Genomic DNA, 23425 nt, shown 5'->3' with positions numbered 1-23425 from the left:
TGTCAATTATGCAACTATACCTTCAATATCTTAATATGACGATATAGCTGAAAAGGCCCTTTTTTATCATGGGGTCTAATTTCTCACAGACATAGACATCTCATAGACCACATGATATGGCACAGCTCTGACTGGAAATTGTAAATATCTGTAAACTTTTTTATATTTAGAGGAATATTTTAGAATGGTGGTATACATAGGAGTGTTATCGAATAGAATTGTAATAAAATAAAACTAATTTTGTAAAAAAGGAACTTCAATAGAATGTCTTTTTTAAGTTATTGTATACCCATGGGGTCATGGACTGTGAGGCTTATTTTTGCAGATTTCAAGTGTCAAAAAACACCCAATGGTATGTTATATGGTGTATACACAATGGTAGCCTGGTCATACCAAACCCTTTTACTATCGTGAAGGGAAATGAAAATTACCGAAGGCTACGCCTCAATGATACAGTATATTATGTGTGGTATGCAAGAACTGGACGAAAAATGCTAAATTTCCATTGGAGTGGCTAGCTACATCTTATTTGACATGCCCAGGCTCAGATGCCAAGGGTTACTGTATATACGTAGCATATTATGTAAGATTTCTAAATGATGATATAGACAATGAGTAAAATATAACTTTTTATTCTTCCTGAGTAACTTTCGCACTACTAAATATGAAATCCCTGTCATGATTATTGAACTTGTGAGTATTTTGTGAGTCAGTATTTCCACTGAATTTTGAATTCAACTTATTTGTTCAGTCTATTTATATACAAGTTATATTGTCTTTGGTTAAATCTTTCTCTCTTTTGTGAGGAAAGTAAACATCAAGATAGTCACATTTTGCGGAGAAAGATTATAACAGTAACAACCAAAGATTCTAGAACGTAGTGCTCTATGATCTTTGGTAAAAACAGTTAGAGGCAGATTCCTCTTTCACGTTCTTTCAGAAAATAAATGCTGCCATCACGTAAATGTTTCAAGAACATTTAATAGATTCATTTTTCGTGTCATATTCATGTGAGCCACCATGACTCCATTTCAAACATTAGAATTACTCATTTTATCCATAATTATATTCATCAGTTTTATCTTTATCTTTATCCATTTAAAGCTTGACGTTTTGTAGACTCAAAATGATGACAGCAGGATAGTGGATAACAGAAGGGATGCCATAATTCCACTGTTTTTTTTCTCATTTATTTCTGTCCTTACTCCCATAATCCATAATCTCCACCTTCTTTCTGTCCATCTTTTGCCACTTCTTCAAACCCATCTGGTACCATGTTATTTTTTTTGTAAAATAGTTGGAATGAAGGGGAAATAATAATTTAACAAGAAAAAGTAAAAGTGCAAATAAATTAACCCTTGATTCACCCCACACACCTACTCCCTTGGTGTGCTTATCACTGTTACTTCTCGGTGAGTGACAGCTGTAGTATCCTCTCCAGCTCCTCCTCTTCCTCCCTCCTCTTCCTGAAAGCGGACACAAATAACAGAGTTACACAAAACAGACTCAGGTCCTTATTAAGATGTAGGATTATGCAATAATGAGATCAAACATTTATCTCTTAAATCCATGCATGTGCTTGGTTTGTGAAATCCTACAATACCAACAGCTTTTAGAGACAAATGGTGCCATAAATGCTAGTAACAATTTAACAGGGTGCAAGCCAGCTATACATTCCAACAAGCTATACAGCTATACATTCCAACAAGTACATTGCCAGCTAGTAGTAGCAGCGCCATCTATACAGAGCCCAAGAGGGTGAAATAAATGCTAATGTGCATAGTTCTAGCTTATGTTTAGATGACACATAATTGGCCAATACATGGACGAAAGTTGGACGATAACTTCTCTTCAACTTGAACATACTAAGCCCAGATATAGGACACAGCCCTTCTGACTTTCCCTCCCTCTCCTAGACTCTTCCCTTTTCATCCCTCGGGTTTCTCTGACCTGTCGAGCTCGTCCTGCTCCCGGCACGAGAGCTCCATGGCGATGCGTAGCTGCTCGTCAAAGCTGCTTCCCATCGCGAAGGCTCCCGGCACCCTGGGCTCGGTCAGCGAGGAGTACGAGGGCGGGGAGTTGAGGGAGGGGTGTGTGGGCGAGCCGGACTCTGGAAGTGCAGGGTCTGTCGCCTCCCCTCCTTCTTCCCCACTCAGAGACAGGGAGAGAGACTCCTGGATGGCTCTTTTGAAAGAACAGAAGGAAGGATGTTAACTCTTAAACATGGAGGCCGTCTGCGCTACCTTCACTTTTGACCTCATTCACTCAGATATTCTTAAATAGGTCAACTGTGCTTACACTTACGCTTCTTTCACTACTGTCACATTTTTGAGTTGAATAACCCTCTGCGGGCGCGCCACATGTACTTACCGCTCCAGCTGAGAGTCGTCCTCATAGAGGGGCGGCTGGGAGCCGGGGCGGGTGTTGGTCAAGGCCTCCCATATGGTCACCTAACGTCACACAGGCACAACAGGAAGACAGCGGGAGAAGACGCTTTACATACTTAAAGCACAAGAAATGTCAGCTCTACGTATAGCCAAGATTCTCATTTGTTTTCACTAAGAAGTGTGATTGGCTTAGGGAGATGAGATCTTTTGACCATCTGAATGATTGTGTCTCACCTGGTCACTCTCTGTCCCAGCGTCCAGTAAACTCTGCTGGATGGCAAACTGCAGCAGGTTGTCATCCTCGTCTCTCATTGGCTCGCTGCGGCCTGGTCCAAGCGTAGTGTAGTCTGCGGGAGGCTCGAACACAGATGGGTCCACTTCACAGTGGAGGGGAGGGGGCGTTTGGCCTGAGTAGAGAGGGAAGGCTTGAATGTGCCGCTTGTGTCAAACACGTTGAATAGGAATAATGTGCCAAACAGTATTTTGTAATACTGGTGTGAATGAACTCCAAAGAACAGGCCAACCAAGAGGGAAACATGTAAAGTTGTGCGCTTACCAGCATCATCAGTTGCAGGTGGTGAAAGTACAGTGACAGAGCTGACAGGCTCATCACAGCCACAGAGGTTACTGAAGGTCACGCGAGCATTCAGCACATGGAACAGGGGAATCTCTGAGAGAGATAAGAGTGAGACCTGTTAAGACTACATGAACTAGAGGGGCACTCAGAGTGGGCAGACCTCCACAAAGACCATGTGTCCTATTTTGCAATGTTGATACCAGTGAAAACAATTAGCGGATCTGTCCATGATTCGGATCCCTTTTAAAATGTTATGGGTTCTACCTGGGCCCATTTTACACCCCTCCATCAATTTTCATGGAAACAGAATATTTTTTTTCGCAATCCTGCTATATATGCAGAGAAATAAACCAAACCAAAACTATACCCTCCTTAGCAGAAGTAATCAGCTGAATGCTTGTGACCAATCAGTCCTACAGTAAATAGATTGCGCATTTCTCTCACCTATCTTCACTGGGAAGCCTGGCGGAAGGCGCAAGGTGATGAAGTCGCGAAGTTTGGCAAAGTGAGCGTTGGAGATTGCCATGAGGTCAATGATGGGTGTCACCTGCTCAGCCAATGAGAGGGGATGTGCTTCACTCAACCAAAGGGTGGCCTTAAATCTGGGACATACAGAGAGGGAGAGAGTAAAAGAGAGAGCTGCAACAGAAAGACTAAAAGATACAAGAGGTCTACAACATGTTACATGATGGTTGTTTATTTCTGGTTGCTGAATGTATGTGTTCCTACAAAAGTGTGTGTATGAGCATCTGTATGCATGTGTGTGTGTGTGTGTGTGTGTGTGTGTGTGTGTCCTCACTTTTGCACTTTGCTGGTGAGCTCCACAGGTCGTCCTATGTCTCTGTCATTCAGAGCAAACTCTGGGTCAAAGTATTCCTCTGCTGTGATGGCCGTGGGATTATGCGGACTCGCACATTGGGACACTTGACTCTGCAACAAAAAACAATCCCCCTTATAAGAACACCAGCACATCCTCATAGAACACTGTCAATGTATAGATTTAGTATCCATATTGATGCTTTATTTATCTTTTCATTTTACTTCTCTCCATTTTATCATCTCATGGCTCCTGTATGATTACTGCTTTGCGTCTATATTACATGTTGAAGTATTCCTCTTCTAAACATCTCTTTTTCTATTATCTGATTATTGTTCATTTTGATTCACTTTGAAATATAAATAAAAGTGACTTGACTTTAGGTCTTAGATTCACTTATCCCAAAGGCTACACAACTAATGGCAGAGACCAGAGGTCATTGAAGTGACCAATGGAGGTCAGCGTGATAAGTGAGGCCCAGCAGACAGGTTACAATTCATAAACTGTGAGGCCTGAAGAGCAGCTGCACAGGAAGAGCCAAATAAGGGCACTGAATGCATCACTCTCTGACATAAATAGGGTGAAGCCGAGCATCACAAACATCAGTGGGTTCCATGTTTATCAGCACAAAGGAAAAGGGGCAAAACTATTGGTCTTGTCAAATAAGAATAGGATATGACCAGGTCTGAAAACGTGATGAATTCCGTCACATTTCACGCTTTGCCGTGTAATTTCGCAGAGAAGAGGTGCTTTTTATTTATGACAGCAAAGCTCTCTAGAACACCCTCATTTGAAACCCATGAATGAAAAATAAACTCGCTAGACTAGTTCCTGGCTTCCTGCTACTCGATATGTGTAAGGTTCCTGGCTCCTGCCCAGCTCCTGCCCAGTAGGAAAATCAACTCACTCCATTCTGTGCGACATGCTGCTCTGCTATACCCAGAAATGACTGCAGAGGCGTCTTGGAGCCTGAGAGGGGAAGGGCAAAAAGGCAAGTGTAAGGACCAATCTGCAGGTACGAAAACACACAAGACGATCCACGTTATGTACACTATTTCGCAACACATACCTTTACATCTAGACTTGTCTTGGTCTGATAGATGCTCTGTTCGAGACCGTGTCACCAACTCCACATTACTGGCACTGTAAACCTTACAGAGGAGGAAGTTCAAGTCGGTCTGATATCCAAGCTGTTAACATCTATGAATGACTATTTGAGGACGTGACTATAATAGCAATTACTCTAACACAAGGAAACAACTCAGGAAGAGAGTGCATCTTAAACTGACCAGTGTACTCTATTCATTACAGTCACTATAGCTACACATTCTCTAGGTGGTTGTCTCCCTTGGTGACTGTTTCTATGGTTACCTTGGCTTCGTATCCACTGACAACCTCGCTCTTCTCAGAGCGCCAGCCCCAGATGCCAGACTTATTCCTGTGGTGACACAAATAAGACATTAGACAACCACATCACTTAGCTTCCTAAACATCATTAAACTCATACAACACACACACACACACACACACACACACACACACACACACACACACACACACACACACACACGCACGCACAGCAATACAGCCCCAAACCTGTTACGCAAAGGAACTCCAGGGATAGAATACACCAAACAGCAGGCAAGTGAAATCCAGGCAAGTGAAATCAAGGCAAGCAGCCAGACTGTGGGTGTGTGTAGCTACCTCTCAAAGGCAATGTTGCGTGTGTTGAGGTGTGTAGACACAATGGGAGAGGTGAGCCTCTGTGCGGTATTCTCCTGTGAGGGCAGCATGGCATCCAGCAGAGAGGAGGCATCACGGGGAGAGAGGGACAGTGGCTCTGTGTACACCACCTGTTTGTCATGGTCCACTTCCATCACCACCGCACCACTCTCTGAGAATTTAAAAAAAAGAAAGAAAATAAAACATAAACAAACACATACATACTGTTAAGATGCTGGTAATGCTTGATTCAGAGGCTCATGGATTGTCTCACTGATGTAGTCAGATGCATAAGCCATTCAGTTCATCATCATCAGCACCAACCTCCACCCTTGAAGATGTAGCTGCGGTGGCCCTTTAACCAGGTCATGTGCTCAAAGCCCAGTAGAGTGGTGTCCACCCGCAGACATGAGCCACTCTTCCAAACACGGTACACATCACTAGGACACACCTTCGACACCAAAGGAACTGTTTGGTAGAAGGAGGAGCGGTAATAAGACACCTTAATAGTGATCAATCCTTCCATCATGAGCATCATCCTTCCCGGAGCTCAGTTTCCTGTCTACCAAGTAGCTACACACTTATGTATGCAAGTAAAATACATTTGGGAACTGTTTGCTTTGTGAAGCACTTCTGAATTATGCTGATGTAATAGAATTGCTATGGGTGGTGATAGTCTATTTCTTCATAATGGCCACTTCACAAATCAAAGCTAGATCTGAACTGTTTTGCATCTGTAGCGTTCTGTACGCTGGAACTCGCGTCCGTAGCATTATTAACTGGGCGCTGTCCACCGCGGTGGTGCTGAAACGGGTAAAGGAGGTTGAGGGGCTAAACTACGGGCAAATGCCAGGATTTAATTGGAGTAGTAGGTTTATGGAAGACTTACCCCAACTGGTGAACTCCCACTTCATCTCGACATAGAAATCTCTGGCCTGACAAATGTGAAAAGACACTGTCCATTACACAAATTCAACATCCAACATACAGTATACGCAACATACGAATATGACCGCGAACATTTCAGACTCAGAGGTGCACCTACTTGTCGCAGTTTGCTCAGTAGTTCAGGTATCCCAGCCAGCCTCTCTGTGGCCCTTTTGAAGTCTCTGAACTGGAGGACCAACTGCACTAGTTCAGGGTCACCGGTGCTGACTGCCTCCTGCAACACTGCACACCCAATTTATGTACAACTCGTATACAAGTCCGGGACTCACAACAAATGGCATTTGAGCTACTTTACAGCAGTCACCGAACTAAGTTCGAGATAAGGCTACCTGTCCAGTTGTTTGCGTTACAGTGCGTGGCGTCCGCATGGTGTCTGAGCAGTACGCGCGTTGATTCGAGGTGTCCCAGGCATATGGCGAGCTCGAGCGGAGTACGGCCGCGTGGGTCCAGCCGTTCCAAATCTCGCTGTTGTGGGCGCACACGCATGCAAGCAGGCACACACGCACACACGGAGAAAACACACACGCATGTAAGCAGGCGCACATACGCGCAAAGAGAAAACACATACACAGGATCCAGGTAACTGGAGGATAAACACAACTCTTGCAACCACAAGCAATAGTTGACAGGTGACAACAACGAAGAAAATATAGATCATCTCCCATGTCCAGACCAATCATTACCTGTTCACTCTGCAGCTCGCTGTCCAGCTCTTGGTACTGATTGTTCCACACCAAATAATGCAATGGAAATGATTCCTGTGCCATTGTTCAATAGCAGGTGTAATAATGTCCAGTATGACTTATGTTTAAGAGCGAGATAACACGGATTCCTCGTTCAGGTCGCCAAGTCAACGGTTGGTAAAATATAGTGCTATCACCACCCACCTTTCTATCCAGGCACGAAAGCTTGGAGAGGGAACTATGAGCTCTTGGACTACGGGGATGCTCCAGCTAGGTTACTACGAAGCTATGCTGCTAGCTAGCCTTCTGTGCTACCAGAGCAAAAGGCAGACATCAATGTGTCTTAATGGAAATTTATTAAATACAATAATATATAATTGCCAGCAGGTAACGACATGTGAGGGGGGAAGTACCTTGACAACGTGTAGTTGTAGGCTGCAAGTGGAGCACAAGAAGAAGCAAAAATGTAAACAGCTATCTAGCTAAAAGTAGCTATGGTCACTGGTGTATAACAAGAAACCAGCAAGGATTTTTTTCAAAATGTAAACTGTAAACAGTGTTGATACACACTAGCTAAACAACGACACGATGTAATTAACTAGTCGTTACCATGATGACTCGGTTAGCTCGCTAGCTGTCATTGGACTATTAAGTAAGATAATGTTACTTCCTACCAATGTCTCCATGTTAGCAAGCTAGCTGACTTGATTGTAAACATATAGAGAAGCAGTCGTGCTAGTCTCCATCAGTCAGGAAAACGTTTCACAGCACAAAACCAGTGCAGTTACTGAAATTCAGGATGAATCATAACTTATCAATGTCAGTCATTGGTTTGGTTTGCTAACTGTGGACTCCGTCTCCGTGCAATAGTAGATGACCAGGGAGCGGCCTTATTTCCATTTTGCATCCAGGTCGCTTGAGTTGGCAAATCCGAGTGCAGAGGTGTCAGTGACGGATGGGTTCTTCAAATATCTAGACAGTAATAAGGAAAGGAAGCCTTGGAATGGCTTTGTCTCATATCCCCTAAACAAATCACTCCCTGATGAATGCTTTTCAGCCGTGCAATGGTCCGGACATGGTGAATATCGCCGGGGGAGAGGCTTCTCTCTCAAGTTGCTAAGACTAACTGCATGCATTATTTATTTATATTAGTGACGGTTCAGCTTTGGTTCCAGGTTATAACAACTGCAAGGGATGGGGAGGGGGTGTATACAAATAAAATAGCTTGCTCGGTAGCAACCAATACTGAAATAAAAATAGATCATCTTTGTTCAGGACATATTCATTCAGCATAATTAGTAGTGGGAAAATAGACTCATTTTTTCTGTCCACCGTAGTATTTATTTTTCTTGGAAAAAAAAAAACACAAAAGTGAAAAAGGCTTCTGAAAATAATTACATTGCTACAGGACTGTTTTCTTTCATACTAGGGAGAATACATTTACACAAAAGTATATATTTATATATATATTTATATCCTTTTTTTAAAGATATTGAAGTGGAGCAAGGATGGATTTGGAACCCAAAGCATTCCTTATTATGTATATATATATATATAAATCAGGGGACTCATGAAAACAGTGAACAAAAAAAATACTAGGAGTGAAATGATACATCCTCAGAAAAAAAGAGAAATGGGAAAACTGAAAACGATGATATTACTATTAGGAGTGAGGACTATAGAACATGGACAGGGACCCTGTGGTTCTCTATAGAAAAAAGGGGATTGCAAAGGGATAGCACCTAGGTTCCTGTTATGGTCTCTGCCCCTCAAAGGAACCACTGGTCAGTAGATTCCTCTCGATTGGCTATCGCACCATCCATACTCCCTCCTCCCCATCATTGTGTGGGGGTGTGATGTGTCGCCATGGGTGTATGACACGCCTCTCTCTCCCTGATAGACAGCCACGTATTAAAGCACTTAAGACTCGGGTCATACCCCCGACACATACACATGCCTCCATTCCACCCGTCATAAGTTTACTTTTTCATCCATCCATCCATCCATCTACCCAGCCATGCTACCTCGCTCCATCTCTCCTGAGTCTTTAGTTTAGTTTGTTATATTGTACAGCACCACATCCCTCCCTCTATCCCTCCCCCCTCAACCCAACCACAGCCCAACCCCTGGAAGTGTCTATCCCAACCCAACCCCACCCCACCCCACCCCACCCCATCCCAAAATGCTTTGAGCCTCCCTTCTCTTCCTCAGCTTTAGCTTTCCTCGGTCATACAGAGGAAACGACAGACAGACAAACTGACAGACATTTACACACACACGCACATACACACACATCATATCCATCCCATACTTTCCCCCAACACCCTGCCCAAGCCCCTTCAGTCTATCCCCCCCAAATGTGGGCTTCATGATATCCTCTGGATGAGTTTGTCATCTGATAGGCAGTAGAGCGCAGTGACAGACAGTTCGGAGATAAAGGTCTCGCAGGCCTGACGCGACACTCCCTTGCAGCTGCGTAGGTCGAGCAGGCGCAGACACGACAGCCGCTTCAGGTACGCCAGACACCGATCCGACAGCTTACTGCATCCTGAGGAAAGAGAGTGAACAGGTCGAAAAAGGAGTAGAGAAGGGAAAAGATGGCGTGTTAGTCCGTTGGCTAGACGACCATGTGCATTATTACGTGACATCACAATGGGCACACAGACACGGGAAGGGGTCGGGGGGGGGGGGGGGGGGGGGGTCACGTACCGGCGAGGTTGAGGTGTGTGAGTGTGTTGCGAGTGGACGAGCCGACCGCGGTCAGCAGGTTGAGGGCCTGGTCGGTGAGGGGGCTGTGCGAGAGCTCCAGGCGCGTCAGCAGCGGCATGTGGTGGATGATGAGCCGCAGCGTGGTCTCGCTGATCTCCAGGCCGCACAGGCGCAGGCAGTGGAGGTTCCGCAGCTGCGACCGGTTGTTGGAGCCTGCCGACGGACGGACGGACGGACGGAGGAGGAAACAGAAGATGGTGAAGAGCACGTAGGAGGGAGGAGGAGAGACAGCACAGAGCATAGTGAATTGAGAGAAATGAGGAGTGATTGAGAGAATCAAATCGAAAGACAGGATGGAGTGCATGAAAGGCAAATTTATTACAATATTTCTCATTTGTTTTTCACTGCAGACATTTAACCCGTTATAAAGACAAAACAGCAGGCCGTGGAGTGAGCTTAGGGTACCTGGAGGACTCAGCAGCTCTCTGATCTGACCATCTTTGACCCCATCAGCCCAACGCAGGTCCAGGGAGCGCAGTAGAGGACAGGTGGAGGAACTCAGGGCAGAGAGGCACATGGAAGAGACTCCCGATAATACCAGGTCTTTTAATCCTAAGAGAGCAATAACGACAACAACTGATCAATAGTAGAAATACATAGAATAATATTGGCCGTGTTTGACCAGCGCTTAACACAAGGCATCTGTAGGGGGTGCATTACAGTACACACAATATATACTGTATGTACATGTATATATGTATCTATGTGTGTGTGTGTGAGATACCTGGTAGTCTGTTAATGAGCCAGGTGAGCTGCTTCTTTGAGATGGCGGTCCAGGAGAGGTCCAGGTTGACGGGCTGGCGCTTAATGATGCCTGAGAGCGCCTGGGGGCTGATGGAGCGGCACCGCCTCATGTCGATCTTTGTCCACAAGCGCTTGTCACAGCCCCTGGAGAGGCCCGGAATGGAACGCCATCAGAATACAGCCCACAATTTGCATTCGCATTTCTATGTCCTTCATTTCTACGTCACCATTCTGGAGGATCACGGCTATGGTTATTTCTATTTAGCAGACGCCTTTGTCCAAAGCGATAATAGATATTTAGCTGCAGTAATAATACTGCATATTGGCCAGCCTTTGACCAGTTGAGCCAAATCAGTGGTATTACACAACTAATACAACTGACAGGTTTCAGATGCAGAGAGTGTATTCCCGGCATTGAGTCAATCAGGCCTGGGCTTTTTATGCTTAACAGGTGAGCAATCTGCAGCAGGATCTTGTAAATCTGTAACTAAATACTAGTGTAGATGTGCACAGGAAATTTGATGTAACGTTACTGAAACAAAGGCTGGGACTCACCACTTGTACCAGCTCTTGCAGACGGCCATGCAGACACAGAGCTCGGCCTGGCTCAAGTAGCGGAACACGGACACCCACACCTCCTTCTCACAGCCTGGTCCAGTGCCCCCGTCCCGGGCCGAGGGATGGAGCGCCGAGGGAGAGGATGAGGAGGACGAGGTGTTGCGGGTTTGCGAGTGGCCTCGGGAGCCCTTGCCAGAGTGGGACAGCCCTCTCCCGTTGCGGGCGGCGCTGGCCGACGAGGGTTTCTCGGTGCGCGGGGCGCGCGACGTGGCCGACGGCGGGTGAGCGCTGGCGTGGGAGGCCCCGTTGCGGAGCGGCGGCCGCAGCAGGGAGACGCGCTGCTGGGCGGCGGCGGTGGCGGGCGGCGAGCGCTGCGTGATGGCCGCCTCCAGCTTGGGGACGATGGCGTTGGGGTCGCGCTGGCCGCGCGCCGGCTGCTGCAGCTTCACCGTCAGGCAGGAGCTCTGCTTCCGCGCCTCCTCGCCCAGCTCCTCCGGCCTCCGCGCCGCGCTCGCCTCCTCTTCCTCCTCCTCGTCCTCGTTGTCCTCCTCTCCGTCGGTTCGCTCCCCGCCGCCGTTCTTGCGCTCTCCCTCCTCGCTGTCGTCGTCGTCGTCATCGTTGTCCTCCTCCTCGGACTGCGACTGCTCCTTCCCTCGCCGGGCCCGCTGCTGCGGCCGGTTCTCCTTCCTCTCCTCCTCTTCGTCCTCCTCGTCGTCGGTGTCGTCGGCCGTGTCGTCCCGCTCGACCCTGCCGCGCTGTGCGTCCCCGCTCCCTCTCCCTCCTCCGCCTCTCCCTCCTCCCCGAAAGCGGACGCCCCGCCCCCTTCCGCGGCCCACGGGCGGATGGGCGGAGCTCTGCAAGGCCGACGCCCCTCTGCCTCTGGAGGCGCCACGCCCGGTCCTGTCCCCGCCCCCTCTCTCTGCACTGCGCTGGCGCAGGAGCTTAGGAGAGAGAGAAAGAGACGACGGCTTCTGATACAGGGACAGATAGCGTGAACAGAGCAGGTGGCATTCAAGTTGGAGAGGAAAAACAACAAAAGAGAACAGAAAAGAGAGAAATGGAAAAGAAAAAAAGAAGAAAACGGAGGGAGGGGTGTAAAAAGAGTTGGTGAATAAACTAAGGGTAGCATGTTTCGACACGATATGAATCTTGCAACATTTCTTCAATCCAGCAAACTGAATTGCAAGAATGGTCAAGATGATCAACATCGGAGGATAGAACACCGACAAAACTGATAAAAATAACTAAACAAAAAGCAAAACAAAACAAAAAAAAAAGATACCAAAACTCACCGACTGTATGATCTTATTCCGTTCCAATTTAATCTGCAAGAAATAGATCAGAAGACAACTTAGTACTTAAAAGAAATTGTATCCCTCTAGGGTAATCAGGCTTTGTGCAGTATGTATGTTTTCCCAGTTTCTATGTCTGTACTTATGTGTGAATGTGGGAGTGAGTGAGGATTAATGAGCCTTGAGCACTGCGTGATGTTGCGTGATGTTGCATGATGCCCTCACCCGCTTCCTGAGCTGTAGTTCCAGTGCTCCGGCCCTCTTCCTGTTCTGCTGTTGCTGCAGCAGCAGCCTCTGGGACGGGGGCGGCAGACGCCTGGAGGGGGTCAGTGGGCGCCGTCCTCTGCGTCCCTCGCGCACCCCGATGCCCTCCCGGTGGGCACGCTTAGCTGGGGGCGACGACGAGACCCGGGCGCCCTCGAGTGTGCTGTTTTTTTCCTCGTCGTCATCATCGCTACTGCTGCTGTTAGCCGACTGCAAAGGAAGAGGGTCAGGAATGTAATGAGCGTTCCCGTCTCAACGACCCAGCGGTGAATGTGAGTGATTGTTAGGAAAGGACAGAGCACAGAGAGAGAAGAGAGAACAGTCACCTCAGTTTTTTTCTCCTGGACACACTTGGGACACTTCCAGTAACTTGGCAGGTCCTTGTCAATCACACCCTCTGTAGGCTCCTGACGAAACACAAACAGACACGCTCACTTTAATCAAACGCATTCTAACCTGCAGGCATAGGTAGAGGTAGAACATAGTGTCCATATGTGTGTGTGTGTGTGTGTGTGTGTGTGTGTTGTACCTTGAGGCACTCGGGGTGTGTGATCTTGGCACAGGCAGAGCACTCCATGAGTGTCGGGGTGGAATTCTCTCCTGGGGGATTGCCCTCACCACACACAGCACACACAGCTGAGTTGGGCAAACCCGGCTACACCGAGCAAGAAGAGAAAAAGAGATTAACACCCTCAGTGATCCGGCACAAACCTGACAGCCTCCATACAAACACGGCACCAGCTCAACCTGACTGACCGTCAAGCACACAGAAATGGCGAGCGGGGCTCAGCCGAGCTCGAGTGCAGGCGGACTCACTCACCGCGAGACACTGGCGTCGCAGGCAGGTCTGCTTGAGGCGGCCGGGTCCACCGAACTTCTTCATGTCGCGGCAGAATATGCAGTCGCCGCACTCGCTCCGCAGGCAGGCCTCGCAGCGCTTGCAGCGCACGCGTCTTCGCCGCAGCGCCTCGGCGGGCCGCCTGGGGGCCCGGGGCCCCGACAGCTTGGGCGCCGTCCCGGGGGGCCGCGGTCGGTACATCAGGGCGGGGGGAGGGGTCGGGGGGCGGTACCATGAAGGCTGGAGGGAGAGGAGATACACTGCGTTCATGGAATACTCTAGAAACAAATTTGCCATGAGTGACAGGTGACTACATTTGTGGGCAATAGAGTACCGAAGTGTGATGCTGCTCCGTTTCCATGACGGCAGTGTCAATGGATCTAAACAAACTTTCAAAGTGGCCTCAGCAGCATTGAATGTAGACACGTGGCATCGTATACATTTTTAAAATGTAGGCTATAGCCATTTAAACCTGTTTTACCTGCTAGGCAGCTGCTTAGCCACGTAACATGGATTCCCTGTCTTGCGTAATTGAAAGAAACTAAATTCCAGTGGATATCTCACGTCTTATCAAAGACTGGTGACTATGAGACTGACATTTTTTTTTCGCCTCAAAAATAAAGCCAATACACATTCGTGAATTTAAGGATTTTAACCATGGCTGTGAAGTTTAATGCTGTGAAATTGTTGCCTTGACAATTCTACGTCAAGGCTTCGTTGCTCTATAAACCTACCCATGTAAGGAGATCCAGGTACCATCTTTGCCCATGTAAGGAGATCCAGAACTCCTTACATGAGCAAAGATGGCAGCTTTGGGTCCTTTTTTTAAGCAAACTTCAGAGGTCTATTAGAATGTCTCTATACTACAGTCATGTCAATTGTAATGTAAACTACAAATAAATGATGGGATTTGAGAGATTTTAATCATCATTCCTAATAAGAATGGCAACCCCATTCTTACCCGTCTGGGCCACTTCACAATGGGTTTTCCAGTGTAGGACAATTTGGGTTCATCTTCAGCATGTTCTTCCAGCAACCTCTGAATAACAGACACATAATAACAACAACATTACTAACCACAAAACTGAAACTGCACAGCTGCTTGTGGTCATATCACAACATCACGCCACTTCCAGATTACTGTGTGTGAAAGAGTGCATTATGTACTTTTCCCATCTACCTCACGCTTATGCGGTCTCAAATACTAGTGCATGAATGCATGCGTGTTATTGTGTGTGTGTGTGTGTGTATGTACAGTGAGGAGAACATGTATTTGATACCATGCTAAAGTTGACTAAAAAGAGGAATATAAAATCATCATTTGACAATTGATCTTAATGTCTTAATTCAAAAATTGAGTAAAAATAAAACCGCTAACTACCCCAATTTTCTTTGTGAATGAAGAATGTTTCGTAAATAAATAAATGTTCTTCCTAAATGCTAGGGGGAAGGAAGTATTTGACCCCCAATGTAACCCTATGGGAATTTAACACATAGGGTTAACATTGGGGCAGGCAGATTTTTATTTTTTAAGGCCAGCTATTTCATGGATTCAGGTTATTATGCATCCTGATAAAGTTCCCTTGGCCGTTGGAATTAAAATAGCCCCACGTCATTACATACCTTTCACCATAGCGAGAGATTGGCATGGTGCTTTTTGCAGTAGGCCTATTAGCCTGTTTGATGCTCATTGAGCTCAATGCAAATCAAACAGGCTAATAGGCCTACTGGAAAAAGCACCATGCCAATCTCTAGCTATGGTCAAGGGTATGTGATGATGTGGGGCTATTTTAATTCCAAAGGCCAAGGGAAATTTATCGGGATGCATAATATCCTAGATTCATGAAATAGCTGGTCTTTAAAAATAAAAATCTGCCTGCCCCTATGTTAACCCTATGTGTTAAATTCCCATAGGGTTACATAGGGGGTCAAATACTTCCTTCCCCTAGCATTTAAGGAAAACATTTATCTATTTACGATACATTCTTCAATCACAAAGAAAATTGGTGTCCTTGGCGGTTTGATTTTTACTCATTTTTTAAATTAAGGCATTAAGATCAATTGTCAAATGATGATTTTATATTCCTGTTTTAGCATGGTATCAAATACATGTGCTCCTCACTGTATATGTTAGGGCTGTGATTTCGATATAGACATTTTCATACATCATATTTCCACTTGCACAATATATCGATATTATTTATCAAAGCATTAGGCTGTGCAGAAATGTTGACTATTTTGACATTTTTATTATCATTTGTCTGCTGAATTATAAGCATAATGCCATCTACATGTCAAACTGCCCAAGTGGTAGACAGCAAATTGTTTGTTTGTTTGTTTGTTTGTTTGTTTGTTTGTTTGTGTGTGTACTGCTCACCCGTATGTCACTGAGCAGGGCGTGGGCGTTACGAATGCCAGAGGGAACACACTGCTTGTGGGCGGGGAGTTCCTCCAGCTTCTTCAGCAGGTGCCACAGGCCCTCCCGCTCCAGCGGAGTCAGGTGCACCTTCCCGCCTGGAGATGCTGCTGCTTCTTCCTCTTCCTCCTCCTCCTGCTCCTCTTCTTCCTCCTCTTTTACTTTGATTTCTTCTTCTTCTTCTTCATCATCTTCTTCTTTGTCTTTTTCTTCTTTGATATCGGCTTCCTCGCCCTTATCTACATCTGTCTCCTCTTTGGTGTGGCCATTCTGTTTCTGCTCCTCGAGGAAGTCTTCTCGATTCAGGCCTACAGAGAGGGAAGACAAGAGAAGGGTTAGGTGGCGAGGGGGGGGGGGGGGGGGGAGTAGTCAATTCCCACGAAAACGTTCCAATCTCAAATGTCTGGGGTCAAGAAACATGTCTGGTCAGACTGACTAGGACTTTCCAGTCTCAAAGACATTTAACGGGACCTGAGACTATCTGTTCACTTTGTAAACACCATTTTACACAATATGTTGTAATGAATGTTATGTAATGTTACTTAGAAAAATGGTTTACTAACCAATACCGAGGGAGTGCTTCTGAAACTCTGGGGTGAGGTGTGAGACATTGGTCAAGCAGTAGAGGTACCGTTCCAGCACATACCAACACATCTCATAGTAGAAAGGGTAACGGAACTTAGCCGGCACCTGCCAAAGGAAGAAATGAAGAAAGAAAACAAGGGAGTGAAGAGAACAATATAAAAGTATATTGGGCGTCATTTGAACAGCTATAGCCTGTACAAACAGGGTGAAATGCAAACATAGGCAAGAGATCAGACGGTAGGCCCACCCTTGTCCTGTCCTCAATATTATAGATGTTGAGCTGCATGGGAATGTTGAAGCTGTGGAGAAAGTTTCCTCCGAACACCAGAGTGTCCACAGGAGTGTACACAGCATGAATCCATCCTTAAAATACACACAGAAACACAGGACACATTGAAATGTTACACATAGGCATCATACTGTATGTCCTGACAAGGTCCTTATGGTCTCAGACAGCGCTGGACGGTTAGAAATATATTAAATCCACAATCATGGTGGCAAGCCTTTGACATACAAAAAAAGGCATGGGTATCTCCGTCTGCTGTGAGTGAGCATTTACCTGAGGGAATCATGAAGGTGTATCCCTGTTTGAGCTCAATGCGCTGGCACTGTGATGCTTTGTCACCCAGGAAGATGTCCCCTTGTTTCCCTGACAACACCCAGTTCTCGTACAGCTCCAGGTTTTGGCGCGTGGGTGGAATCAACCAGAACACCTAAACACACAACCCCTCTGCCAGTTAATTCTGAATTTTGAAAATGGGCGGGATAAAAATCTGAATCCTGAAGGGGTTTGTGTGACACTGATATTAAAGTGGCAAAGACACAAACCCACTAAACTATGTTGTACCAGAAACTCCCTCAAACGCTCACCTTTCCTCCTCGTAGGATGTGGTACCACACAGAGGTGCCACCAAAATCAATGTGGAAATCAGTGAAGGAGCCTTCGACACTCATTAGACAATACCTGAGAGGGAGGAAGAAGAACGAGAAAGAATGTCACCTCTCACAAGTACAAGGGAATATGAACGTGAATGTGAGTGAGTGTGTGTAGGCTTGGACAATATTATGCTTATAGTTTTGTGTACACCAGTCCTTCAGACACAGCATCAGATATTACAAGACCTCCAAACAGCTCTTAAATAAGCAAAACAAAATGTTCATGACAAATACTTGTCACAAATGTACAGTACCCTCCAGAATTATTGGCACCCTTGGTAAAAGTTGACTAAAAATAGGTATAAAAAATAATCTTTAGGTGATTTATTGTACTCCCACAATGAAAACAATGAGGAAAAATACACTCTGCAAGGGAAGCAAATTTATTGTGAGAAAAAGGAAAATCTCATAAAGAAATAAATGTTTTTAATAAAAACACGTCACTCACAATTATTGGCACCCCTACTTGTAATACCTTCTTAAACCTCCCTTTGTCAATCAAACAGCATGTAATATTCTTCTCTGACACCCCATAAAGATTGAGAATACAAAGTAAGGGATTTAAGACCATTCATCTTTACAAAACCTCCCCAGATCGTCCAGATTGCTAGGTCCACACTTGTGCATTCTTCTCGTTGACTCATTCCACTGTTTTTCTATGGAGTTTAGATCAGGGGACTGCTATGGCAATGTCTGAAGCTTGATTTTGTGTTCAGTAAACCATATTTGTTTTGATCTGTGCATTTGTTTTGGTTCATTGACCTGATGAATGATCCAATCATGACCAACTTTTAGGGCCTTGGCAGAGATTGTTTGATTTTCTTTGAAAATGTTCAGGTTTTTCTTGGTGTTCATGATGCCATGCACCTTAATTAGGTTCCCAAGGCCTTTGGGAATTAAAACAGCCCCACAATAGCACAGCCCCTCCACCATAATTCTGATTAGGCATGGGGTTCTTTTTAGTATAGTCATTCTTCTATGTACGCCAAAGACACCTTAAGTGTTTTTAGCAAAAGAGCATCATTTTATTTTCATCTGACAATAGACCACACTCCCAGACATGTCATGGTACCATTCAGTAACTCTTACATTGTTCATTAAATGACTCTACTGGCTTTAACCTGACATGCTGTCTAAATAATCTATTAGCAGTGAGGTCACTTTTGAAGATTTTTTGGGGGGACTTGGTGACCCCAAGATGATAGCTTTGTCTGTAACTCTCAACAGTGGTTCTTATGGATTTTTTTGCCTATCATACCATCCTCCATACTGTGCGTGGGAGCAAAATAGCCATGGGTCTTTGTCCAAGCATGTTTGCCACATTTCCAGATGATTAGAACCTTTTAGTCATCATTTTAACTGGAAATATAGGCATCAACAAAATACCTAGTTTCCATAGACATTCTCTTACTTACAAATGTCAACACAATTTCTTTTTATTTCAATTTAGTGTATTCTCTTGTCTCTCCAATGTTGAAAAATGACTAGAGGATTTAGCCTCTGAGTGACTTCATTTTCATACCATAGTGAGAAAGAACGTCATGAACTACTTCTGAAAGTTCACAGACACCCTGATTTACTTTAAAACGTTGCATTTACATAGGAAAATGCTCCTGTTAAATGTTGTACATAATATGTTTCAGGGGTGCCAATAATTGTGAGCAAGCTGTTTTTGTTAAAAATATTTATTTCTTTATGAGATTTTCCTTTTTCTCAGAATAAATTTGCTTGCCTTGCAGGGTATATTTTTCCTCATTGTTTTCATTGTGGGAGTACAATATATCAACTAAAGATTATTTGTTATACCTATTTTTAGTCAACTTTTACCAAGGGTGCCAATAATTCTGGAGGGTACTGTACATGCCCAAAATGTACATTGGCTGATAAATACAATGGAAGCAAAGAAAAAATTACATCTGCTGGGCAAAAGCACTGACGTTCACCTGCCGAACTCACATGAGGCATCATGCATATCATGTATTGCTGGTCTAGTTTGCCGTAGTGAAATTTGGGACTCACTTCTGTACTTTGGGATATTGCATGTCTATGATGGCGTTGGTCGAGTCCCGCTGTCTCTCCTTCAGATGGCGGGGCCACATGTTGTCCACCCAGTCGATCACGTCCACCTGTGGGAGACAAGCTTTCAGTTAGTCACGCACGCGCGCACACACACACACACGTGATGGCGGTAACTAAATCGTGTTGCTTTGTCTAGCACACTGGTGAGGGTTGGAGGGCAGTGTACCGATGCAGGCCTCTTGACCAGGTTCTCCAGTTTGGTGTGGCTGAACTCCAGGCTGATGACATTGTAGAGCTTCTCCCTCTGAGAAGGTGGCGTCTCGTAGTAGCGCCTCCACTGGCCCATGGACATCTCGATGCCTTTTTGAGTGTTCACATCCATCACATCGATCATTCTACGGCTCCCTACAAGTCAGAGCAGAAGAGGGACAAGTACACAGGATTTGAGAGGACAGTCAATAATGTAATTTTTCCTTCTCAGTTCATTACTGGCTGCATACTAATGCATACACATCTTTTCAGCTATAAAGAGAAGAATACAACACAGTTGCTTTTGTTGCATTGCACCATTTGTGAAGGGCAAAAAGTCTCCCAGTTGACAGAACATTACTGACGAGTAAGTTGAATAACACTAATAATAATACTAATAAGTAGGGAATGATACTTGCCAACAAACAGCTTCACGTCGCTCACACTGAAATCCGGATCTGGCATTCTGTCACAAAGATAAATAGCAAATGAATACCTTAAAACTCATCACCACTGATTTACAGCAGACAAGAGAAAATTAGAGAAAAGGGGGGAAAACCTACTGGATTCCAAGACCGTCTGACTTCACAAAGACCAGGGGTTCTCGGAGGCCTTCTCTCTGGATGAATTCAAAGGTGAAGTCTAATGCAACACACAAAAACATACATGGGGTGAGCACAAATTCTGCCATTTTGGTATGAGAAGTAACACTGTTTTGCTTGGGCGGTTTCCTCACCTTTCCCCTCCATGTATTTGACCAGATTACAATTGAATCTTTCGCAATTTAGCTTCTCTTCCAGATCAAAGGTTCTCTTCCCTTCAATCTCGTCATCAGAGATTCCATCATCTTGGTATCGCCGGCGTGTGCCCTCACGCTGCACAAAGAATTAAGCTCAGAAAATACCTACACTTATGTAGCACAATGATTTAATTGACTGTGACAGTGATAGTAGTATAGCATACTGTCTACCCTTGTCACTGGAACTGTTCAAAATATACAGCTACAAACCAAAATGCTTTACAATAACACTAAAATGTAATTATCATTAAATAATTAGAAGCTCAATCCCCATCAATACCCGTATGACATAATACATGCATAAAGAGAGGAGGAAATGCAATTATGTCGATATCAGATGTAAGTCTGTAGGCTATGCTATTTTCTATGCTGTGTGTTCATGCTCTATCAGCTTTCCAAAACAAATCCACGCGCTCCAAGATAAACTGAACTTGAACTTGTCACTCACTGCGCCCCCGACCGCACGTGCGTCTATTGCCATGCCAACACATCCGCTACACTGACTGTACAACCATTCATTTGTCCGTCAGGAGAGACAGGCTAAAGGCTGACAGAAGTCTTTGAAGCCACGCAAACTTCCAGTTACCCCACATTATGGAAATGATTATGCCGTTATTGTGGTACTTACCAGGCGCTTGCTGTATCGTGTATGTGAGTCCTCCATGATCTAAAGCAGAAAAAAACGTACATAAGAACTAAAGCTAATGTAAACGTTAACGTTATGGATTGAGGGAATGTTAACGTAAAGTTACTTGAGTTGACACCATTGCAACAGTGACTATCGGTATAAACACTAAGTTTACGTCCCCTTATATAATACTAACGTTAGGTAACAGCTAAAGCCGCATGAGACAACGTAAAGATAGCTCTTTATGTGAAAATTACTCAATTTGCTCTATGGTAGTATTACCCACACTGACTACAAATACGCTAAGTAGCTAGCCAATAGCTAGGTTACCTAGCATCATAATCTCCTTTGCAGTGACTGACAACGTTATCGCCTCAATTGCAGAGGACAAACCCTGCAATCTACATCATACATATAACCTAATAATTTATCTACACTACACAATCGTGTCGTAGCTGTAGCAAAATAGTGCATAAAATTACTATCCAACGGGGGCTAGCTTTGGTCATGTAACGTTAGCACCCCTTTGTTATGTATCAAGTTAAGGTATTAAGCTAGCCAGCTAGGGTAGCTTACTTAGCTAGCCACCATAACAAAGGTTTAAAGGAACGAAACACTTGTTCGTTGACAGCAACCGCTAATTTGGCATGAGCTGCATCAGTCAACAAACGAAACTACGGAGACATATATAACTAATTATTCCCCAAAAACTGCTCTTGCAAAAATAATAATAACTGAATGCTGTATTATATTAAACGAAGACTAGCTTTCAGATTCCTTTCGGCGAAGAATACATTGGCACCAAGCTAACACACGCAATGAAGCTTTTAAATGTAATGTTAATGTTAACGTTAACCTCGCGACTAAATTAGTTAATAGGACGCAGCTGACAGCTGTCCACTCCAAATTCTGATAACGTTAACTATCCAACAGCAATGCATAGTCTGTTATTGACAATTTAATCCAACGACACAAAGAATTCACGATAGGAACGATACAGGAATTATAAACCTGAAATGCTAACGTACACCAAATATTACAGCTAGTTAGCCAAGTTTAAAATAAGAACCATGCCCAGCTAACTGAATATTAAATGCTTAGCTTAAATTATCGGTGATTTTAAAACGACATAGTTTTAGCAGCTCAGAATTAAATGACTGCTTACAATGCTAGCACCAACATATTCAACGGAACATCATATCCAAGCTAGCTAGCTAACATGATTATATAGAACTTTCAGCTGTAATGTTACCAGTTGAGGCTATTGAAGTGTGATGATCACTGAGCACTCCAGAAGGCTAACCAGGGATCTTTCAGGAATTCCAAGAAACGTTGTTCATTTTCATCTGTTATCTTTGTTATTGTGCGATAAAGTTAGGGCGATTCGCTGAAGTCCGCCATTTTCAACTTGTCACTGAACACACACACACACACACAAAACCATACAATCCACCTCTATTGAAAAACCTATGCATTTAGGAAAATTTCATTGGTCGTTAGAAATGTCAATCTAAGAAAAGAAGGGCGACATGAAACTGCTTGACCACGCCCAAACATATATAACCTCTCATAGAAACCTATAAAAACATGGATTATGAGATTGCTGATACACTATTCGCTAGCACATAAAAATGGGGTCACGGAATGAACCTATCATTTGGATCGTAGAAAGGATTTGTATGGATGGATTGGCCAATAATAAAAAGTACTCAAGAAACGTAGCCTTTCATTGGATTGCAGTGACAGCGCTGCAGAAGTACAGTGGTCTGTCTTTTTGAACTACGCGACAGAAGCATTATGAAATCAGCCTATATGTTTTGATATAAACACATATGTTGGCATATTAATAAAGATTTGCAGGCTAGTTGGGCATAAAAACTGTCACACAGTGAGAATGAGCCCAAGATGGGCATTTTCGGGGAAGGGAGGTACAAATAAAACAACGCAGGATTTATTGCTGTGCATTTGCAGCCTTGCGAATGAATATTTTATTACATAACATGCACTGACACGCCACCACACCTCAGAAAAAAAAATGTCTCGCTCACAGGAGAGACATCGACACAAACAAAATATGACTGTACAGACGATAGATTGCTTACAGTTAAACGCACCAGAAACAAAACATTCACACAAGCAGACATCTTTAGACTATGGCTATGATGGGCAACTATGGTGGGAATGTCAAGGTAAC

At 44.6% G+C, this 23425-nt stretch overlaps 3 protein-coding genes across 4 annotated transcripts; all 3 read right to left on the bottom strand.

Annotated features, from left to right (window-relative positions):
* Positions 1 to 965: 965 nt before the first annotated feature.
* ankrd13d (ankyrin repeat domain 13 family, member D) lies at positions 966 to 8232 on the bottom strand. The gene is made up of 16 exons (XM_062525129.1): positions 7135 to 8232; positions 6781 to 6916; positions 6549 to 6673; positions 6393 to 6438; positions 5828 to 5971; positions 5486 to 5675; positions 5153 to 5219; positions 4851 to 4932; positions 4689 to 4750; positions 3764 to 3894; positions 3409 to 3566; positions 2944 to 3057; positions 2622 to 2794; positions 2371 to 2450; positions 1951 to 2184; positions 966 to 1466 (listed from the first exon to the last, which is right to left on the bottom strand). The coding sequence occupies exons 1-16, from the start codon at positions 7216 to 7218 to the stop codon at positions 1403 to 1405; spliced, it is 1890 nt and encodes a 629-aa protein (XP_062381113.1). The 5' UTR covers positions 7219 to 8232; the 3' UTR covers positions 966 to 1402.
* A 1085-nt stretch (positions 8233 to 9317) lies between these two features.
* Positions 9318 to 19960, bottom strand: LOC134069503 (lysine-specific demethylase 2A-like). Of its 2 annotated transcripts, none has more exons than XM_062525479.1 (18): positions 19782 to 19960; positions 19556 to 19662; positions 17471 to 17564; positions 17160 to 17313; positions 16848 to 16963; positions 16579 to 16705; positions 15977 to 16323; positions 14561 to 14638; positions 13582 to 13839; positions 13291 to 13416; positions 13088 to 13168; positions 12723 to 12971; positions 12498 to 12530; positions 11203 to 12176; positions 10628 to 10791; positions 10309 to 10455; positions 9844 to 10056; positions 9318 to 9682 (listed from the first exon to the last, which is right to left on the bottom strand). In XM_062525479.1, exons 1-18 carry the CDS (start codon positions 19947 to 19949, stop codon positions 9501 to 9503), a joined length of 3618 nt encoding a protein of 1205 aa, XP_062381463.1. In that variant the 5' UTR covers positions 19950 to 19960; the 3' UTR covers positions 9318 to 9500. The 2 variants fall into 2 exon arrangements, with proteins under 2 accessions (XP_062381463.1, XP_062381464.1); XM_062525480.1 differs by having other exon boundaries at positions 11203 to 12146.
* LOC134068616 (lysine-specific demethylase 2A-like) lies at positions 19951 to 22667 on the bottom strand. Its single transcript, XM_062524302.1, has 6 exons — positions 22484 to 22667; positions 21232 to 21270; positions 20541 to 20679; positions 20368 to 20446; positions 20166 to 20270; positions 19951 to 19960 (listed from the first exon to the last, which is right to left on the bottom strand). Exons 2-6 carry the CDS (start codon positions 21265 to 21267, stop codon positions 19951 to 19953), a joined length of 369 nt encoding a protein of 122 aa, XP_062380286.1. The 5' UTR covers positions 21268 to 21270; positions 22484 to 22667.
* Positions 22668 to 23425: the final 758 nt, after the last annotated feature.

This window comes from Sardina pilchardus, chromosome 21, assembly GCF_963854185.1.
Source record: "Sardina pilchardus chromosome 21, fSarPil1.1, whole genome shotgun sequence".
Lineage (NCBI taxonomy): Eukaryota > Metazoa > Chordata > Actinopteri > Clupeiformes > Clupeidae > Sardina > Sardina pilchardus.
This window is presented reverse-complemented; position numbering and strand designations above follow the sequence as displayed.

What these genes read in the sequence shown, in the direction of transcription:
- LOC134069503 (XM_062525479.1), bottom strand. Translation starts at nt 19,949, where the DNA reads ATGATCGATGTGATGGATGTGAACACTCAAAAAGGCATCGAGATGTCC. An exon ending in GCTCATTAACAGACTACCAG is followed by an intron (nt 10,456 to 10,627) that starts GTATCTCACACA and finishes TTGCTCTCTTAG; the next exon opens with GATTAAAAGACCTGGTATTA. An exon ending in CACACACCTCAACCTCGCCG is followed by an intron (nt 9,683 to 9,843) that starts GTACGTGACCCC and finishes CTCTTTCCTCAG; the next exon opens with GATGCAGTAAGCTGTCGGAT.
- LOC134068616 (XM_062524302.1), bottom strand. Translation starts at nt 21,267, where the DNA reads ATGGAGGACTCACATACACGATACAGCAAGCGCCTG. An exon ending in CAAATACATGGAGGGGAAAG is followed by an intron (nt 20,447 to 20,540) that starts GTGAGGAAACCG and finishes GTGTTGCATTAG; the next exon opens with ACTTCACCTTTGAATTCATC. An exon ending in TCAGACGGTCTTGGAATCCA is followed by an intron (nt 20,271 to 20,367) that starts GTAGGTTTTCCC and finishes TCTTTGTGACAG; the next exon opens with AATGCCAGATCCGGATTTCA.
- ankrd13d (XM_062525129.1), bottom strand. Translation starts at nt 7,218, where the DNA reads ATGGCACAGGAATCATTTCCATTGCATTATTTGGTGTGGAACAATCAG. An exon ending in CGCAACATTGCCTTTGAGAG is followed by an intron (nt 5,220 to 5,485) that starts GTAGCTACACAC and finishes GTGTCACCACAG; the next exon opens with GAATAAGTCTGGCATCTGGG. An exon ending in ACCTGCAACTGATGATGCTG is followed by an intron (nt 2,795 to 2,943) that starts GTAAGCGCACAA and finishes CTCTCTACTCAG; the next exon opens with GCCAAACGCCCCCTCCCCTC.